This window comes from Pteronotus mesoamericanus, unplaced genomic scaffold (genome assembly GCF_021234165.1).
Source record: "Pteronotus mesoamericanus isolate MK-2021 breed Mesoamerican mustached bat unplaced genomic scaffold, CSHL_Meso_final contig_32, whole genome shotgun sequence".
NCBI classification, from domain to species: Eukaryota; Metazoa; Chordata; class Mammalia; order Chiroptera; family Mormoopidae; genus Pteronotus; species Pteronotus mesoamericanus.
This window is the reverse complement of record NW_026555134.1, coordinates 7,873,883-7,893,813: the sequence shown is the minus strand read 5'-3', so window position 1 is coordinate 7,893,813 and position 19,931 is coordinate 7,873,883. Positions and strand designations below refer to the sequence as shown.

Here is a 19,931-nt window from a genome sequence, read left to right as displayed (position 1 = left end):
CTTGAACAAGTAACAAAACTCTTCTACACCTGTTTTTTACATTTGTAAAATGAAGATAATAATGCCATCTATTTCAAAATTGTCATGAGGGTTCAGTGAGTAAGTGTTCATATAATTCTTAGAACAATGCCTGGCATGGACTAAATACTCCATATGCTCATATATTCTTTGTTATTCAGGCCTCCTGAATAATAAGCCTATGTAAAGTCTTACAAGGCTAATAAACAAGGCCCATTACCATGCTAGCCTCTCTACCACTCTGCCGACATTCTCGATGATGCCCTCTGGTGTATTTTGACATATAATATCAGATCACCATCATCTTAGGTTAAAAAACTAGTAACTGCTTACAGAGAAGTGAATAAATCCAAAATGTTTGAAAATACATGATTATACACAAAAATATTTTTCATTCACTACTCTGAAATCTTAAACACCTTTGTTTTCTGCACATCAAGAAACAATATGTATATTTTTCTTCATTCCTTATAATCCCTATCTACGTCAAAAAAGGATGCAAGTTAAGATAGGTAGATGTTTGGTAATTTACCCTCCACTGCCTGTAACTTGTGCTTTTTATTCAATGAATCCAGACTATATTAAAAATTAAAATAGTGTCTGTGAGAGCTTTCAAAGAGACCCCTGTGGAAGTCCCACACACAGAAATCCATTTGGTAATAGCATTTAAAAGTTCCTAGATCCCTAAGGAACCAGGGGACTTTACCTTGAACATCCTTTTGAACAGAGAACAGTAACAGATGTGCAGTGAGGAAGCAGACAGTGTCTGTGTTGTAAGAGTAGATCAGCAAAATGATATATGGAGAGACTTTCATTCACTCGTTTCATTCATGTGGAGCGATCTTAATAATGTGAGGCTTCTTTAGCCCATCTTTTCAGCAATTTATATATTTAGAATTTGATCCATGTGCCTCTGCTTTTCCAGGTTCACAGTCCAACCTCGTATCTCTGCAGACCTGATGGAACCACTTCTGCCTACTTTCCTCCTGTTTTTACAAAGGTCTGACATCTGCAAGTCTCATTCTCTGTATTTGCTTTGGTGCTGTAATTCCACTCTCATGTGGCTTCTTGTAGCAGTCTTGAAAAATTAAAACAAACAGATCAGTGTCCTAATTATCAGGGTTGCCTTTGGGACTCAGTAGATATGTGTTGAACAATGGCCATGTGACTGTGAGCTTGGGAAGAGCCCTAGAAATGTGGGCATGGTCAGTGACCTGATAGAGGTCAAAGGAGAGTGAAAAAGCCAGGACAGAAAGAAAAAGACAAAATTCTGTCTAGGATATTGCTTGAGAGAACCAGCAAGTTTTATAGAATTTTTTTTAATGACTAATTTTCAATTTGTTCTAAGTTGATGTTTTGCATTGCCACGCTGAATGACATTCATTTCGTTGGACATTTGCTCAACTCAGAAATGGTTCCATGTAAATAACATTTCTTCTTCCTCCGTCCGCCTCCACCTCCAATGGAGAGAGATACCATGCCTGTGGACTGATAGACTGTAAAGAGGTCATGACTTTATAGATTAAACTGATAAAGTTTAATCTATAAACAATGCAGATCTAGCTAAATTTTCAGTGGGTTTCCTGTATTTATTTGTTTAATCCTAAACTTGGCAATTTGATTCTAGAAGTTTAATGGAAGAAATGCTAAGAATAGCCAAAATACTCCTGAAAAAGAAAAATAAGGTGGTGGTAGGGAAGGGGTGTGATTTGCCCTCTGAGACATCACAACCTCCTAAATGCATAATATTAGGGTAGCGTGGAGCTGGCCCAAGGCTAGACAAATTAATGAGTAATCAGAATAGAGCTTACTTCAATACCTACAGAAACCTGCAGACCACTGAGTAAGGAATGACTTCAACAGAGGTGGAAAATATTAAATAAATTTCTGCCTCATACTTTTCACAAAAATCAATGCCAAATAAACTAAAGACAAATGTGATAAGCAACTCTATAAAAACTTCTACGAGGCAGTAGAGGAAAGCGTTTTAATGTTCTTCACATAGGAAATGATTTTTACTTCTAAGCCAACCTGTATCCAACTTTATTAAAGATCTTTCCATAAACAGACCATTTATTGTAGGACATGGGCAACAAATGATAATAGCTGGTAACATTTTCAAAGTCCCCTCCTGGGTAAACTACCAAAAAAAAAAGTCATGTAAAACCCTACCAATACCAACGCCACACTGTAAACAGCCAGGAAAGTTGTCCTTTGATGCTTAGAACAGGAAAGGTTTGCAGAGGGGTGGACATTCACATTTTTATGTAGTTTAAGACCTTTTCACAAGCAGCTTTGCGAGACCATCGCCAGAAAATCCGTGTTCCCTGATGTATTATTGCCTGGGTCATGGCTGATTTGGGGGATGTCAGGCCCAAGGTACCTCTTGCTTTAAGCAAAATAAAGTCCCTTACTGGTGGCATCAGGGGAAGAAGAGATTGTAAGATTTTGCTTTCCTTCCTCACAAGGCTTCACCATAGTGGCCTGGCATGGGGAAATGTCACAGAATTCCTCCTGGGCACTAGGAGCTATCCTCAGCCACTGGCCGTGAAACCGTTTAGCGCAGTCCAGCTTCCGAGACACTGGTGTTCTATCGGTGCTTCTCTCTTTCCCAAAAAAGAGCCATGCAGCACTCTGTGTTAAATTAATAAAAAGAAAAGTAAAACAAAAGTCTTCATTTTTATTAAGGTTGAATTTAAAAATCTTAAACTGTAGAGTGACAAGAAGCTCAGAGCACCCCTCCCTGGGCGTCTCCAGGGATGCCACTCTGTGTCTGGACTATGGAACATCTGTTTTCTGCACAGTTGTTTCCGTCTCCATTTGTATCTGCTTTTCTTTCCCTTTTCTCTTTGTGCAGCCTCCCTCCCAGTCTCGCATGGTCCTTTATGCACCTGGGCTGTGGTTATTGGAGAGGCAGGTTTAGAAAATATATCTGCCGATATCTGAACTCAGGTTTGCCTGTGTTTTGTTGACCTCAGAGCCTGCTTTGGCCTTTTCCCTGGGCACAGTGGTTGACAGTGAAGACAGGTGGGCTCTGCCAGTCCAAGGGGTGCCTCCATCTATTTTCTTGTACTGCTCTGGAGAATGATCCCCAAGTTTCACAGCCAGTACTTCTGCCTGCAGGCCACCAGGGATAGCTGGAGCCACAGAACTGGTGTGGCCTGTGGGACTGTGAGTACCAGGGACACACATGAGGCCAGGAGAGCAACTAGCACCATGTGGCCTTTCTTCCCAAATAGTTAGACACCTCTATTGAAAGGAATCACAATATCACATGTAGTTGATGTATGTCCGCAGATGCCCTTTATGGACCCTAAAGCCCCAGCGGTCTCAAATTCTACCCTGAATGGATGATCCAGATTGCCAAGTACAACCTCTAATGGTTGGCCCTGTCTCCTTCAAGGCTCCTCTTTATGTTCCTGCAAGTCCTCCTAATGGCTTTGTTTAGTGGTGCCTTTTGCCAAGATAAAAAACATTTGCTCCTGGAGGAGCCAAATTGCAATCTTGGAGTAACTATGGAGTGTTGACTGCTTAAGGTCCTTGGCATCTACCCATTTGCTACATCTCTGACTTTCTGATGATTGAACAAAACACGCAATCCTAGGAAGATTTCAGAGTCTCCTTTAGTGCCTGTAAGCTCAAACATGAAGGATACCTGTGCACCATTTGTCATCTACTGTAAATGGTTTCTTGGACAAGCCTGGAGGTGTTTAATAATTAACCCACACAAGCTGGGCCCCATGAGCAACACTTTCCTGCTATGATCCATTTAATTAGCTCTTCCTGGACCCAATCAGAAAGTAAAAGTAAATTAAAGCCAGAGATTTTCTACAATTAAAAATAAGGAGAAAAATATGCAATCAGAAGTAGTTAATAATCTTAACATTTTTACCTAAAGACATTCTTAACCACCAAAATTCTTATCAAAGTCCTTCTCAGATTTCACATTAGACCTTTTTAGTTCTTCTGCCAACATTATGACTGTTAGAATTTCCATAGCTCTTTAGCACCAAAGGCCATTTGCTACAAGATAGGTTTTTCCCAGCACACGATTTGTTGTGTTTTCAGATAATTTAAATACAAAACCAAAACAGAAAAGCACCCACACTTCTTATGTGAATTTTTTTGCTTTTGGTCTATCTATAGGTGAATTACTTGGTCCCATTTGAATTACTTTAAGAGTTCTACATACCCTATATCACAGCCAATACTCTGTAGTCAGAGGTTTAGTCAAAAATTTAAGTAGACCCCATTGCTAAGTAATCCTGGAGGAGGAAGGGAGACAGGGAACATATGTAAGGGAAATATTAAACTTTTGATATTTAGTAACAAGTTTGTAAAAGCTGCACCTCTTTGTACCCATGAAGTCAAATTAATTTCTAATCCGTTGGATTGTAAAAATATATTGGTCTCGAGGTGACATGGGTGGGGCCCACTGAGGGTAATAGCAAGGGAGGAGGCACGAAGGTCAACAAGACTGCTGCATTTTTATAAATTTCACTCAGAACCTCAAAATGAGAAAAGAACCAAAACCCTTAACCTTAGTTAGCCTGACATTGGGAACTAGATGGGCAGAGGTGGCAGGGGAATACATCAAAGGTGGGAGCACATGAAAACAAGTCTATGTCTTTTTTCCCCTCCTGCCTGGTTTGTGTAGAAATCTACACCCATATGGTGTGCGATTGTTTTTAAGAAGTTTGCATTCCACAAGCTTACTCGTCAGTGTAAATAAAGAAAGATAACAGTTCTTACCATAAAATTATATATGCACAAAAAAGTCAGTAAATTTGCAGAGAGGTCCAAAATTTCTACAGGCCCAGAGGTAAACCATACTCATTTTATTATATGGAGATTATAAAAAAACTGATGATAAATGACTTTGAAGGTGTTGATCCTTGTCTGGGTTAGTATAATTCGTTTATGATGCAAGTTTCACATTATTTTTCTCTGAGATCTGGAAGCTTTATTCTCTTTTGTGAGATTGTGTAAGAACACACCAAAGTCTGACGGGTGGTGATTTTTCTCAAATTTCAGGAACTGCAAAACATAGCAGCGTCTGAGGGCCAGGTGGTGGTTCTCGAGTGCCGGGTCCGAGGAGCACCCCCTCTGCAGGTCAAGTGGTTCCGACAGGGAAGTGAAATCCAGGACTCCCCAGACTTCCGAATTCTGCAGAAAAGTAAGGAGATGCACCCGTTCTCCCAAATCCAACCAACCATTGTCCTCTCTCTAGCTTCAGCAAAGTCAGCAAGGGTTTAGTCCCCTAGGTGAACTAATTTCCATTTTCATAGAGAGGTGAGATGAGACATGCTGCCGATGTGAGGGGTCCAGTAAATTTAAGCCAGGGTGCTCACTGGTGGACCCCTTTAAGACTCTGATGGAAGTTACATGTTCTTTTTTTAGGGAAAAAATGCATATGTAAATTTGAACTCAAAGTTGGGCAAATAATCTGAAGAGGCTAAGAAGCTCCTATAAGACCTTCTATGAACTGCAGTTTAAATAACTTCCTAGTGTAAGCTGTTACTGGAATTTGAGTTTTCATATTCGTAGAAATACAAATTGACCTATCACTTTATTGCTTTGGTGTTATGATTTGTCTATAACATTTTGGCAGACATGCCCTAGACAAGGTAATAGGAAAAGACAGGTAGCTTTATTATTAATGGAACCCATTCTAATACTGTTTTCATTTACTTTTTTCCTCATGTGGCAAGCAGAACCTCGATCTACAGCTGAACCTGGTAAGAAGCTTTTTTCCCCCCTTTTGGTAATGTATCTTTTGGGTTTCAATAGTTCTTTGTTTCTGTTTCAAAGCCATAAGCAGAACAATGTTTTTGCAGTTCCCTGGAAATGTGAAACCCCCTTAAAGACAATATCTTCTTTATCGTGGGGTCCGTACACTGCGTTTTACATCAACTTCTTTATTAGTAAAACATTAAGTTCCATTCAGACAAGAAGGTCAAGCTCAGTGACTTAAGGCTTTCTAAAATACAGTCTTTTATACTCAGAAAGTAAACGAATCTAATGATGAAAAAACATCCTCCTAAAATTCCCGTAGAAAAGAACAGTCTGCTGCATACTTCTCCTGACCGAAACCCACTAACAGCCAGACTCCCCAGGGTGGAAATGCGTCTCACATGAGAGCAGCCCAAAGACATAAGCAACATTGACCGCCAGGCATTTCTCATTTATGTGTCCTAAGCCATAAAATTTTACTGTTTTACAGGCATGAAGAAAGTCATCTTGACCTAGTATCTCGCTTAATGAGTGGGTCATTTGACCTCATCATAGTGCTATGTTATCCAGAAACATAGGTTCCAACTTTTCTCTGGCCTCAGACTTTTTACGTATTTTTGACTCCTTGTGGACAAAAACGATGTTTGTAAACGGAACTAAAATTTTTATCTGGGTATTTCATAGTCCTCCTTGGGACTACTTTGTTTGGTGTTTTTCCCATCAGCAAAGTCACTGCTTTTACTTCTTGCCAAAGGGGAACAATCAAATTTGTGCCTCTGTTTCAGCATCAAGCACATCCTTCCTACCACCTGTCCCTCAGGAGGCGTGACCTTTATCTGTCCCTTCTTTGAGAACTTGAAGGTTTTGCGTGAGCTACTGCAGCCCAGATTACCGTGGTCAGTCCCGACCCTCTCACATCTGGGCATTGGGTCATTGAAAGCAGGGTGTGATCGTCTCAGAATCCAGAGCTTAAATGATGCTGGGTGGCATCCTTAGGAAACAGCTGGAGTTGATCGGTTGCCTTCTTGTCATAGTTACAACTAGAGCATGCCACCCCACTTAATGTGTCAGTCACCATATCAGATACTGTGTTCACTTTCCAAAGCAAGGAAATAACGCAGTTTTGTGTTTTGTCTGTGTTATGTCTTTGTATAACATGATGCTGGTTCCCTGATACATGGAACTTCCGAGACTCAATCTACTGCATGAGTTAATATGGAAATCCTATAGGAAGTTGGGATATATCTTTTGCATCTACTATTTGAGAGAGAGACAGAGAGAGAGGTGGGGGGGAGAGAGAATGAACTAATGAACTACCTCCCCTTTTATCTGCAAGCAAGTTTATGCAAACAAATCTATGGAGCAGTTTTTGTCTTCTGATGCTTTATGTACAGATGAAACTAAAATCTTGGGCCAAAAATTATAAAAGCATTACTACTGGAACAGATTAAGACCGCTTTTGATGTTGCAGTTTTGGATTCTGAATGAATTCATGCAACTCTCTTTCATCATGTTGTTATCCATTGTCCTCACCTGCAGAGGTGGTGATGATTTATGAAATGTCTCCCATGATCTGTGTTGGAAAATCATAAACTAACCATCATCTGAAAATTCAAACCACTTGTTAGAAACTGCATAGTTTAGTTTTTGAGTAGGTACATGTTTGAATGTTGAAAACACTCAATATACTGGTTAAGAAGGAATCAACTTGAGTGAGGAGGGAGAATAGAAGCATCTCCTACCTCCCCCTCCTCTGTCTTGTTCTCTTTTACCTCCTACCGCATACACTCTGGTTTTAGGTATGGTTTACTGTTTTGCTTCTAGAATATAGTTTTGAACATGAATTACTTAATAAAATTAGTCCTCAGTAGCTTCCTGGGATAATATGACCTCTAGAACTTACTGAGATGCCATTTGGTTTAATGTGGCAAAATCACAAAGAAAGCTATGGAAGACCTTCCTCTTAAACCTCATATCCTGGTAATATATAAAACAGCTTCGCCTCTCCACGTTTATGGAATGTTCTTATTTTTCTTTTCCCTTTTGTTAAATCTGAAAGCATTTAAGAAAACAAAGACTCCTCCATTCCAACCACAATAATAACATTTGTTGGAAGCAAATATTTCTTGGTAGAGAAATATTTCAAGGACATCTGTCAATACAGTAAAAAATAGGCTATAGACGCTATTAAAAATAAAATGCATTAGTTTTCCCTGACCTTAGGTAGTTTGCCACAATTATATTTACCACAACACTCTTAGAATTGCTCCTTTCTCCTTTACAGTGGAGCATGAAAATGCTTCAGGAAACCTGAAACTGGCACGTAGCATTAAATCCATGATCATATTTTTTAAACAAACAAAAAAAATTTAAACACATGAATGACTATTCCAGCAACTCTTTGTGAGTTGTTATGAGTAAGAACTTTAGAACAAGCAAATGTTGAAACATACTTGTATTTAAACAATGTGTTGGTATGCCTGACAAAACTAGGTACAAGTAGCCAAATGTTTTCCTTACATTGACCTTGAGGTTGACCATTGGCATCATCAGGGAAAAACAAAATATACACCGAACTGTTTACTTTCCTTAAATGACCTGATGACTTACATCCAGTAGACCTGAGCTATACAACTATATAAAATATATGCAGGAACTGGCTTCCCTGATGGTTGTTTTTCAGCCACTGTTACGTGGAAAGGAGAAAAGCAGGCATGAGTACAATACATCTGCGGCAAGAGATAAATTTTATAGGACTAGGTCAGTGATGTTTTCCAAATGCTAAAACATAAATAGCCTTTGAAATTCAGGAACATATTTAAGCATTCGGATTTTATTACCCTCTCTTCTCTTCCTCTGACAGATTCACTTCTGCTCTCTCCTCGCTGGCTAGTGTTCAGTCAGTCTCCTCCTTTCTCTCTCTTCTACCCCCTTTCTCCCTCCCTTCCTCCCTCCCTCCCTCCCTTTCTACATTTTCCTCCCTTATTCTTTTTATCTTTTTTCTTCACTTTATTTCCATTTCTTATTCCTGTGTAATATGTTTTAAAGCTCTAGAAATAAAATTGAAATTCACTAGTACCTAGAAAAAGCCCCATAGGGGTTAGATAGTTAGATAAAAAAGGAACTAGCAAATTCCCTCCCAATGCATTTGTGCAACTGAAACAGGTTTTTCTTGTCACTACTGTGTTGTATCTGTCTAATATGTTTTACACTCCCTCCTCTGTCTAGACAGGAGTCAGCTTACATCACAAATCTTTTCAGACTGTTTTGTGAATTAATAGCTAGTCAGCTTACTTAAGACCCACATCCGTTTGTCATATTACCTGCTCTGGGCTTCTTCTTTGACATTCTGACTTTTCAGTGATTGAATCCTTCCAAGACTAGTCTGGGGGGGGGATGGGGTGGGCAGAGAGCACGGAAGACTCATTTGACAGCTATTAATACTCAGGCCCTTACTCAGCTGTCTGAAAGCAGCCACAAACTATATTGAGTTACTTTTAGAGCATTGTCTGATAGCATGCAAAACTGAAAATACAAAAAAAGTGTCTTACTTGTGGAAGAGTTACACATATAAAAATATGGTGTCTCCTACTTTCAGTATGAATCTCTGCTAACCAGCGCTGCCCATCGTCCTAGATCTTGTGTAGTCAAGTCCATGTTTTGATTCTGTGATTCAGAGTGTGAAGTAAATGATACTTTGTTCAGTACACTAAGGTGCTGAGTTGCAGGAGGGCAATGGTGAGGATGTTTGTTGAGATTTCAGTAGATTGTGCATAGTTAAAAATTGAATTCAAGTCCAGGTTAGGGTGGTAGGTTAAACAAAAGTGAGTTGTATAAAAACCGTGCTTCCCAAACTGCATGACAAGGTGCCCTGAGTTGCCACCCTAGGCTGATGGAGGTGCGGTAATGTTTGAAATTTCTCATGTGAACATGTGATACTCAACGTCTGATGGATATACGAGATAACTACTAGTTAGCCGTGGTTCAGAGTTTCAACATTAGATCACTCTGCATTCTTTTCTGTGACATCATATCTTTGTGAAACTGAGTTTTTTATCTGGGTGTGTGGTAAAAAAGTAAGTACCACAGGAAAATCAATGTGGAACATGAAATGAGCCTGGCTGTGTTCATTCTGATTCCAAGAAGGGTTGCACAGTATCCAACGGGTGCTCACATCCATTAGTAAGTAAGTGTCGTTATTTAGGGATAAAATAATAATGGTTTTCTTTCCATTTATGTGCACTTTTTTTCAAACAGTAACTAACTTGTTAAGACCTAAATACTTAAGTTGTTTGGAAATAACTACTTAACAAGCAAAGCTGTTAGGTATAGCTTTTGCTTTGGAGCACCTAAAAAAAAATTACTGAGACACTTAGCATTCCACAAACCAAGAAATTTTGATTTAATCTCTGGAAAGAGATGAGGAAGTGTGTACCAAAGAGAAAATTGGGAGATTTTTAGAATTTTAAATGTTGAATGCTCCTACTTCCCTTCTTTTTTCTGCACACTCGTCTGCAGTGCTGGCTGGCCTACGAATTCTTGGTAGAGCCTGAAGGACTCTTTTTTTCTGGGCAGTCCGGACATCCCAAGAGGGAAAAAAAAAATCTATACTTAATGGTATATAATGGAATGGGAGTTTCTCCAACAAAAAGGCCATCTTGACTATGCTACTGGAAAGGCCAAAGCTCCCCTTCTTGCTCAGAGCTTAAAAGCAGCTCACAAACATCTCAGACCAGAAGAGATGAAAGACATCTGGAAAAACCTTTATTGTGGATAATATAGAAGAAAACAAGCAATTCCACTAAAAAGCAACTTGAAGAAAACAAGCTTGCAAAGTGGAGGAAATGTAAAAACAAACTAATACTCTCCTTAGAGAGACGACAAAACCAGTACATCCAAAAACTAAAAATAAAAGGCCATAAGAAAGGAGGTGGTTTTGGAAAACAGAAAGTTCTTGGAATGAAAAAGTTGGTAGCAGAAATAAAAGTTGAGGAGCTGCCCCACAAAGTGAGCCAAAAATACCAAGAGAAGCCATATAAGAGAAAAGATGAAAACATTAGAGACACAAGAGAAACTGCCAGGTACTCTTGACATGCATAATTGAGATTCCAGGAGGAAATAACAAAGAAGAGGGGGAGATTGTTGATGAAATAATTTTTTTTAATTCCCCAAACTGAAGGATATCAATTTCCAGATTGAAAGGACCCTCTGAGTTCAGGATGTGTGAAAATAAGCCCTCAGCAGTGTGCATTGTTGTGAAACTAAGAATATCCAGGACAAGGAGATGATTCTACCAGTGCCCAGGAAGAAAACATCAAGTCACATACAAACTTAACAAGATCAAAATGACTTAGGACTTCTCAGTGTCACACCAGACACAAAGAGACAGTTACGCAAAGCCTTCAAAATTATGAAGTAAAATTACCTCTACTTAAGAATTTCATACCCAGCCAAATCTGCCATTCACTATCAAGACGTTGTCAAGGTTTTTCAATCTTGCAAGGTCTCATGACACTTTATGTAGGATGTGTTTCACCAGAGCAAGAAAATTCATCCAGAAAGAGCAAGATGTGGGTATAGGAAGCAGGAACTCAAGAACAAGTGAGAGGCAAAAGGAACCCCCAGAGTGTAGTAGCTTTATGTCAGGAATGGGGGACAAGCCCAGATTGCATCAGTGTAACTCAAGAGGTGGCTACATGGCGGCTTTCATCACCACAAGCTCATTGCCATGGCTCCATCTTTGGCTCTGGTGACAGAATGGCAGGGCAGTAAGCCCGACCCAAATTCTTACCTCTGTTTGTCCTGTCCTGCTTTCCCCTGCATACACTGCCTCCTGGATCAGCTGAGAACACTCACGTCACCTCTCCCCTCGGCCCTCCGGCAGAAGTGTTCTGATTTGATCTGGAGCTGAGGTCCGGACATTGGCCGTGCTGAACTTAAAAGCGAAGTACGGAGATACCCACTCTACCAGCTCCTGCCCACATTTAGCTCCCCAGATGTCCCTACCAAGCCAGTATTTCCCAAGACTCACTAATGACCTTGTCCACCGATGACCTCTGGGGGGGCTTCCATAAATTCACTGGGAACTTGAAACAAGTTCACACCCCCAGAAGGTTCCTGGGAGCTTTTTGCTAATAGCGACAAGTGTGTCTCTTCTTTATACAGCAAGATTTGTGCTTGTTACTCAATTTTTTTTTTAACTAACACGTTTTTGAAGGATATAAACATGTGGTAAACACATAAAGAAAATCAAAGCAATAGTGATCTCAAAAGGAGAAGGAGATTCACTTGGGGAGGACGACAGGAAATTTCTAAAGTATTGGTAATATTTTATTTCTTAGACTTAATGATGAGTACATAGGGGTTCGTTTGGGGGCTATTCCTTAAACTGTATGTTTTAACTATGCTTCTCCATATAGGATACAGTTCACAATTTTTAAAAAATCCTTTATAAAAATTTATACAACCTTTGTATTCCATCCCACTGAATTTCACCTTGATGATTTTAGCCCACAGTTCTTTGTTGTCAGTTGCATTAGCTGACACATGTGATTTAGGTCAAAGTTGGACTTCTCTTTAGTTAGGCTGGACCACCTCACTGTGCCCCTCCAAAAAAAAAAAAAAAAGTGTGAGGGAAGGGATTTATAAAAATGTCCTTTGATTACCTAAGAGACCTAGTAGTAATATTCTTGCTGCCTCATCTTTTTATGAGTCTCTGCAAGCAAAATGATATTTGCTTGTATTTAACCAAGTAGCATGTCCAAGGATTTGAGTGAAATTCAGAGTTGACCTCTGGGAGATACTGATGCAATTAAGTAATTTTTAGGTAACTATAAAAAAGAGAATTTGTCACCAGCAACAGTAGTTTCCAATTTAATAATTTATTATTGTGCCCTCAAGAGAAATCTTTCACTTAGGAAAATTGAATTAAAATGGATCATAATTATCATCATTAATAATTTTAAATTTTACCATTTAAACTGGAGGCAGTTTTTTTTTTAGTACAAATAAGTAAGCCTCTAACTCCCTTTATTTGATATAAGCAGTCATTTCCCGATTTCCGCTCCTCACGAAAATGTATTTTACAGATGTGTTAAAGGCCTTTGTATAAGTAAGACGCTACCAGATGAAAATTCAACATTACAACCTGGCTCATCTCATTTCCTCATGACTTTCTTTATGTTTATAATGTCAGAACCATACAAGCTATGATGCTTCTTTCTGTCAACAAAATGTGAGCCTGTTGTCACTTTTGGAAGACATTTTCCAAAGCAAGAAAATCTAAACAACCTTTGGGATATTAGATTAAAATTTTATCTGGTAAAAATCCCTGAGACATAGCAGTGCATGCAGATCACAAAAGAACATCTCAATGCTTTTTTATTTTCTTTTGTTCTGTAAGCTTCTATCCTTCTCTAGATAGTCAGTTGCTCATTGCATAACTTACATATTCCTTATTCTATGCCATTTCCTGAAAACTCATATGAAGTGAGTTTTGAGCAATCATATTTGAAACACATAAAGGAAGCTGGTAGGAAAATCAGTTTTATTAATAATTTCTTTAGAAAACGTATTTTTGTAAAGAAAATGTTTCCTCAGCTTTTTTTGTCCTCAACTTATATTGCATCCACACATTATTCAAACATATTAATGGAGAGCCTACTGTTTGAGATACTGAGAGTGCAGCCAGGAACCAAACAAAGGCTTGCTGCTCTCACAGAGGTTATACTCTAGTCAAGGAATCAGGAGTTTTTGCACAACAAATTTTTTACTTATAGTTGTGGTAGATATCTCCAGGGAAAGTTTGCCATCCTTGGCAGATCTGACCAAGTCTAACCAAAAAAGGATTCTCTGAGAAAGTGATGTTTAAGTGGAAATGTAAGGCTGAGTAGGAGAATGCTAAGTACTTTGGGAGGGGTGCTTAAAGACTCCAAGGAATGTGGCTTCTGTTTGGGCTGGGGAAGGGTTGGTAGGCAAGAGCCTGAGTCCAGAGCTCAGGACAAAAGAAGGTGAGAGGCACAGAAGGAACCCAGCAAGAAACCGGGGCCTGGTCATTTAGGGCTTTATGGCCCCATTAAGGTTTTTAATTTATCTTCATAGTCATGGATGAATGGGGAGGGTGCTAAAATTTTATTCTCAATGGAGTCCTCTGGGTTAGAAGGGGAAACACATACACACACACACACACACACACACACACACACACACTCTCAGGTTTTCTTAAAACAGTATAACTTTTTAAAAAATTGCAAAACCATAGAAAAACATTAGAAGGAATCTAAAAGTTATCCATATCATCACTCCAAAACCACTTTATATCATCCCTGGAGATTTTATCCTGTTTTTAAATGTAGATTTCAAGACATGGAATTATGTCTGTCTTTACAGGTGAAGCATTCTCAGGCATTCAGCTGGCCATAGGCATTTTGCTAAGTGTCTCCAGAGACTCTGCCCCTCGAGGTGTGAATAGCTGAGAGAAGACCTATCCAAGGGCACCATGTCCTGGTGGATGGTATGGGGCTGGCAGCCGAGGCTGCCTGGGCAGGAAGCTCGGAGGTGCTGCTGAAAGCCGGGGACTTCCTGGCTCCCAGAAGCATCTGCTAAGAGGAAACAAAGGTGGCCTTCCTCTGTCCAAAGCCCATATTTCAGAGGCCAGACAGTATGTGGGGTGTCTTTCCCCAAAGTCTAATAAGATTATGCTGCTCATTTTTTCTAATATCAGCATTTCCATGTTCCAATGTTCTTTTTAATGGCTTATATCCCATTCCAATGTGTCTTGTTTCTTGGAGGACACAGAGTCCATTATCTCTGTGCAGATGAATTTCTATTGAATTTTTTGGGTAGTGAGCATAATTTAAGGTTTTCAGATTCAAGAGGCTCCTTGTTTCCCACCTTAAATCTTTCCTTCCCTCTTCTTACATTGGGTCCCTTATGTTCTAAACTAGGGAAGAAAGACTGTGCTTGTGGGAGGCAGGATGCCCACTTCAGCGCATTGGCTTTGACATAAGTTAGCCAAGACCCTGGGAGAATTGCTTTGGACCTCACCTGAAGAAATGAGGGATTTGGGCTAGTTGATCACTAAAATCCCGTACAGCACAGATAGCCTAAGTTTTATTTATTCTTTTTCTGGCTAAGTACACTTTTAACTCGTTCTGTAACCTTATGTATTCAATTTAAAAATTCCCACTCCCTTGTAACTTTCCAGATACATCTCGTTTTCCAAATGATTAATCTTATGTGAAGCTCCAACTTGAATTATTTCCATACTTTTCTGTCTTCTTCAAATGGCAAGCCAAGAACTGCTTACAGTACAGTGAAAAAAGAAAAGATTGAGCGAAAAGAGAAACATGGACACTGACAACAGCGTGGTGAACGTGGGGGGCTAGAGAAGGTGGAAGGAGGGTATCGGGGGGACAAATGGTGATGGACAGAGACTTGATCGGGGTGGTGACCATACAATAGAATATACAGATGATGATGGTGTAGGATTCTGCACCTGAAACTTGTATATTTTGTTAACCAGTATGACCCCAATAAATTCAATAAAAAGAAAAAACCCCACAGATTACCCCATGCCCTGTTGTTCTATTGTTCTCCTTTTGTTTAGTGACCTTTTAATTAAATAATAATTGTGTGATTTAAATGCACTAGTACCTGGCAAACCTTTACCTGAAAACCCTTGTCTTTCTTTTTTTTTAAATCAAATTTATTCAGGTAACATTGGTTAATAATATTATATAAACTTCAGGGGCACAATATTTTAATTCAGTATCTGCACACTCTCGTGCATGCCCAACACCCCAAGTCCAGATTCCTTTTGTTGCCATACGTGGGACCCTCTTTACCCAATATGCGCCCCACCCTTGTTCCTCTCTAGTAACCACCATTCTGTGTTCTGTATCTGAGTCTCTTCTCATTTGTTTTCTTAGTTCATGTTACTTTTTTTGTTTTATATTTCACATAACTGAAGTCATATTTTTTTGTTCTTTTCTGTCTGACTTATTTCATTAGCATAATACCCTCAAGATCCACGTTACTGCAAATGGTAGTATTTCATCTTTTTTCATGGCTGAGTCATATCCCATTGTATCTATGTAGCACATCTTCTTTATCCTCTGATATGCCAGTGGACACTTAAGTTGTTCAATGTCTTAGCTGTTGTAAATAGTGCTGCAATGAATTATAGGGATGCAAATATCTTTAGGAATTAGTGTTTTCATTTTTTTTTTTTTTTTTTTTTTGCGGGGGAAACCCTTTTCTTAATACACCAAATACCTGGATTCATTGCTATTTATTGAGCTAGGGGCTGTACCAAGTCCTACAGGGCAGTTTTTAAACTGCTGATCGTGAGCCATGAAAGTGGATGGTAATGACCATTATTTTTTTTTAAAAAATGAAGTACAATACAAGATAGTAGAGTACACTTCATATAATAAGTTTATTGCTTTGTGGGTTTTTTCCAGGATCTCTGACTTTCTCCCACATCCCAAAGGTGTGCACGTGGCCTGGCGTGTCTCCGTTGTCCCAGTCTGAATGAGTGGGCACGTGTGTGTGTGTGTGTGAGAGACCCTATGACGGAAGGGCATCCTGGCCAGAGTGGCTTCCTGTCTGGTTCCCTGAGTTGCTGAGAGAGGCTTTGGCCATCCATGACCCAAACTTTAGTGGATTGGAAGATAATGATCTTCCTTGTTTTTATTCTGCTTTCTTAAATGTATGTATAGCCCACATTTATTTCAGTGTTTAACATTAGAATTGTTTTAGATCTTTATTTAGGAGCTTGGCGATGTTTTTGTGACTAGAAATATGCCATAGGAACGTGACTCTTATTTTTGCCAATTGTCTATGGTAAAATCAGTTTTGTTATGTGTTTTTCCCTAAAAGTCTGTTTTCAAGAATATAGAGATGATGTTAAATGAGGACATTACCAACATAATCCTTTTCATTTTATTGGTACAATACAGACAATTATTCAACTTAAAAATAGATAATGACACCCTAGTCGATGTGGCTCAGTTGGTTGGAGTATCGTCCCATATACCAAAATGTGGGGGGTTCAATTCCCAGTCAGGGCACACCTAGGTTGTGGGTCCAATCCCCAGTGTGGGAGGCAACCAATCAATGATTCTCTCTCACATCAACATTTTCTCTTTCTCTTTCTCTCTCTCTCCCCCACCACTTCCTCTCCCTCTAAAGTCAATAAACATATTAAAAATTTCTAATAGTTAATAAACTCTAGATCTAGCTTCTTTTTAATGGTAACAGCTCACATTTACTGGCCACAAAGCACTTCCTATGTCCTGGCAGTGTTGTAAGCACAATGCATATTATATCACAAGGATGGGTACATGGTTGTTAGGAGTATAGAGTCTGGAGCCTCACTTGGTTTGAATTCTGATTTCACCACATAATACGTACGCAATGTTGGGCAAATCCACTAGCCTTTTTGTGCTTGTTTCTAAACTATAAAATGGGCTAATAATAAACATAACTTGTAAGGTTGACATGAGATTTAAAGCCAAATTAATCTATATTTAGAGCCAGTAACAGTACTTAGTGCCCAGTGAGGGTGACATAGCTATTACCTATTGTCACAGCCGTCATCATCGTCCCTCACAGGAACCCAGTGATGGTTCATTGTATGAGCCATGACTAATACAAACCCTACAAGGTGGGTTCTATTACTGTCTCCATTTTACAGATGAGAACCCTGATGTTTGCAGAGGTTGGCCAAAGTCCTAAAGGCCAGATGTGTGGCAGGGCCCTTACTCAAGCACTGGCAACTGGGCTCCAGAGTCTGGGTTTTTCATGCTGTATAACACCGCCACTGTGTATAACAGTAGCTTCCAGAATAATTGTCTGCCATGAGAACATTTACATATGTTTTCCCCATTGTCGTTCCAATGAAGTTTGATTTCCCCCAGTAATTGCTAATTTCGGTTGGGCAGAGGTAAGAGCCAGCTACACTGTACTACAAAGAATTTCTGCGCATAAATAAGTAGGCAGGAGGAGAACGGAGCCAGCATCTCCTGAGCATCTTCCACATGTGAAGTGCAGCGGCACACACTTCGCAAACATCTGGTTTCATCTTAACAGATACCCCATTAGGTAAATATCCCCATTTTATAGATGAGGAAACCAGAGCGGATCTTGTCTGAAATCACAAAGAATGTGTCTGACTCCAAAACTTTTGCCACTAGGCTAAATGGCTAAATTAAATGTAAAGGCATTCTATTGTGAACTCTTTGGTAAACTGATTGTTCCATGTTCATTATCTAATTTGCTTGTTTAAGAAAGGCAGAGATTCTGCCTCCTTCAAAGTGACTTCATGGTTTCATGCTGATGAGATACATTCCGTCTTTTTCCTCCCAGAGGAGATCTGTACCCTAGTCATCGCTGAGACTTTCCCTGAAGACGCAGGGATCTTTACGTGCTCCGCAAGAAATGATTACGGATCAGTAACCAGTACTGCCCAGCTAGTTGTCACCCCAGGTATGTGAGGAGGAAAAAAAACTGACGGGGCTCTGCTCCCCAGCCCTCAGTGTGGTTCGCCACAGCGATGGAATTGCCTGCTCCAGGGGGAGGGCTCAGCATCGGCAGTGCTGCCACCATGGCCTGGGTTGACACACCGGGCACCACCCCCCGCCCCCACCCCCCGCCCCGCTATCCCCAGTCAGTGCTTCATCGGCCAACAAAAGGCTTTGCGGGAGGGGGAGTGAACGTGAGACGAGCAAATGAAAAGATAATGTAGCAACTGAACACATGTGGGGCTCTTTCTTAAATCATGCAGTCTGGTCTTAGAAATGCTGGAGATGGCTTCCTGACATCCTCATGCTAACCCAGGGTCATGCTCCCATCTGAAGGCCACCTGGGAAAGGAGGGGCTGTCACTATTCTGAGCAGTGCAGACACAGGAGAGGAGATACTTGTACATATAAATCAGTGTTTAATCCACGATCGGAACTTCTGAAGAAGGAGTACAAGATAAGCCTGATGGGATTCGGAGAAACTGTAAAGATCTTAGATGTCCAGTCTTACTGACGGAGAAATACAACTGTGATAGGAAAACCTAAAGCAATATACTATTAAAACCAATATTCAAAAAATATCTGGATATTTTTTAAAGTCAGAAATTTACCACTAGTGACGGCAGCATGAAACAGCTTTATTCTTCCATTTAACTTCAGTTTGCTCTTTTCTGTTGTTACCGATTTGCTATGCCGTGGCTGGCTTTTATTGCCTTGTCTCTATTACTTATTTAACAGCAATTTTTAAAATATCTCTTTGACCAGGCCTGACCCATTGTGCATATAATAGGGAATCAATAAATGGGGGGTTTGGCTGGATGAGAGAGACTTGCAGAGAACAATCCGATTGCACTTTGGTTTCTTTGGAAGAGGAGGAACTGGTGCTAGGGGGCAGCAGAGGCACAACCAAGAAAGCCTTAGGGACCAGCCGTAGCGTGGGAATTGTTTTTGTGGCTTCATCCTAAGGGTAGAAATGTGGATGCTCAGGCAGAGCTGATGTGCCCCAAGATTACCGTCCTAAAGTGCCTAAAATTCCTCATCTGACATGAGTTTGGGCACCTAGTCCTGTGCATTACAGCTGAGCATCATCTTTAAAATAAAGGCAGCTGAGAGGGAATTGAAAGCTTACATAGATAGATAGATGATGATAGAGAGATAGAGAGATAGAGAGATAGATAGATAGATAGATAGGGTGAAGGAAGGAGGGAAGAAAGGTAAAGTGTCACCTTACTAGGATAGGAGTGATTGAATGAGTGCTCTTTAAATGTGTCATTATTGGAGCTGCAGAGTGGGGAGGGTCCCAGGATTCCGAGTCTGAGTTGGCTTGAAAGCTGTCCCAGCAAATGGCCAGAGCAGTAGCACAGTGCTCCCACAGGATGGCCAGAACCCCGGGTTCTCAAAGACTGTGTGGCAAAATTGGCATTCAGTATTTCCCATTTTTATCTGGGGTAAATCTACTAGGGGCCAAACATAATAAACAAATATTTTTGAGCGATCTGTTCACGTCAGTAAGCACTTTTGAGTGAATTCCAGAAGGAGTGCTGGTCTCTCAGCAAAGTGAGAAATCCAAAGACGGTATGATCTTACCGCCAGAGGCATTCAGTTTATTGGGAGTAACAAGTTAAAAAAAAATAAATTTGTGCTGAGTTACAGCTGT

At 40.0% G+C, this 19,931-nt stretch overlaps 1 protein-coding gene across 3 annotated transcripts in view; it reads left to right on the top strand.

Annotated features, from left to right (window-relative positions):
- The window catches only part of PALLD (palladin, cytoskeletal associated protein), a 348,613-nt gene that overhangs the window by 158,970 nt on the left and 169,712 nt on the right, over positions 1-19,931 (top strand). For all 3 annotated transcript variants that reach the window (XM_054576070.1, XM_054576069.1, XM_054576071.1), the window contains exons 6-9: positions 944-1,018; positions 5,053-5,194; positions 5,733-5,756; positions 18,121-18,240. In XM_054576070.1, the coding sequence (XP_054432045.1) occupies positions 944-1,018; positions 5,053-5,194; positions 5,733-5,756; positions 18,121-18,240 (361 nt within the window). The remainder of the gene's footprint in view (positions 1-943; positions 1,019-5,052; positions 5,195-5,732; positions 5,757-18,120; positions 18,241-19,931) is intronic.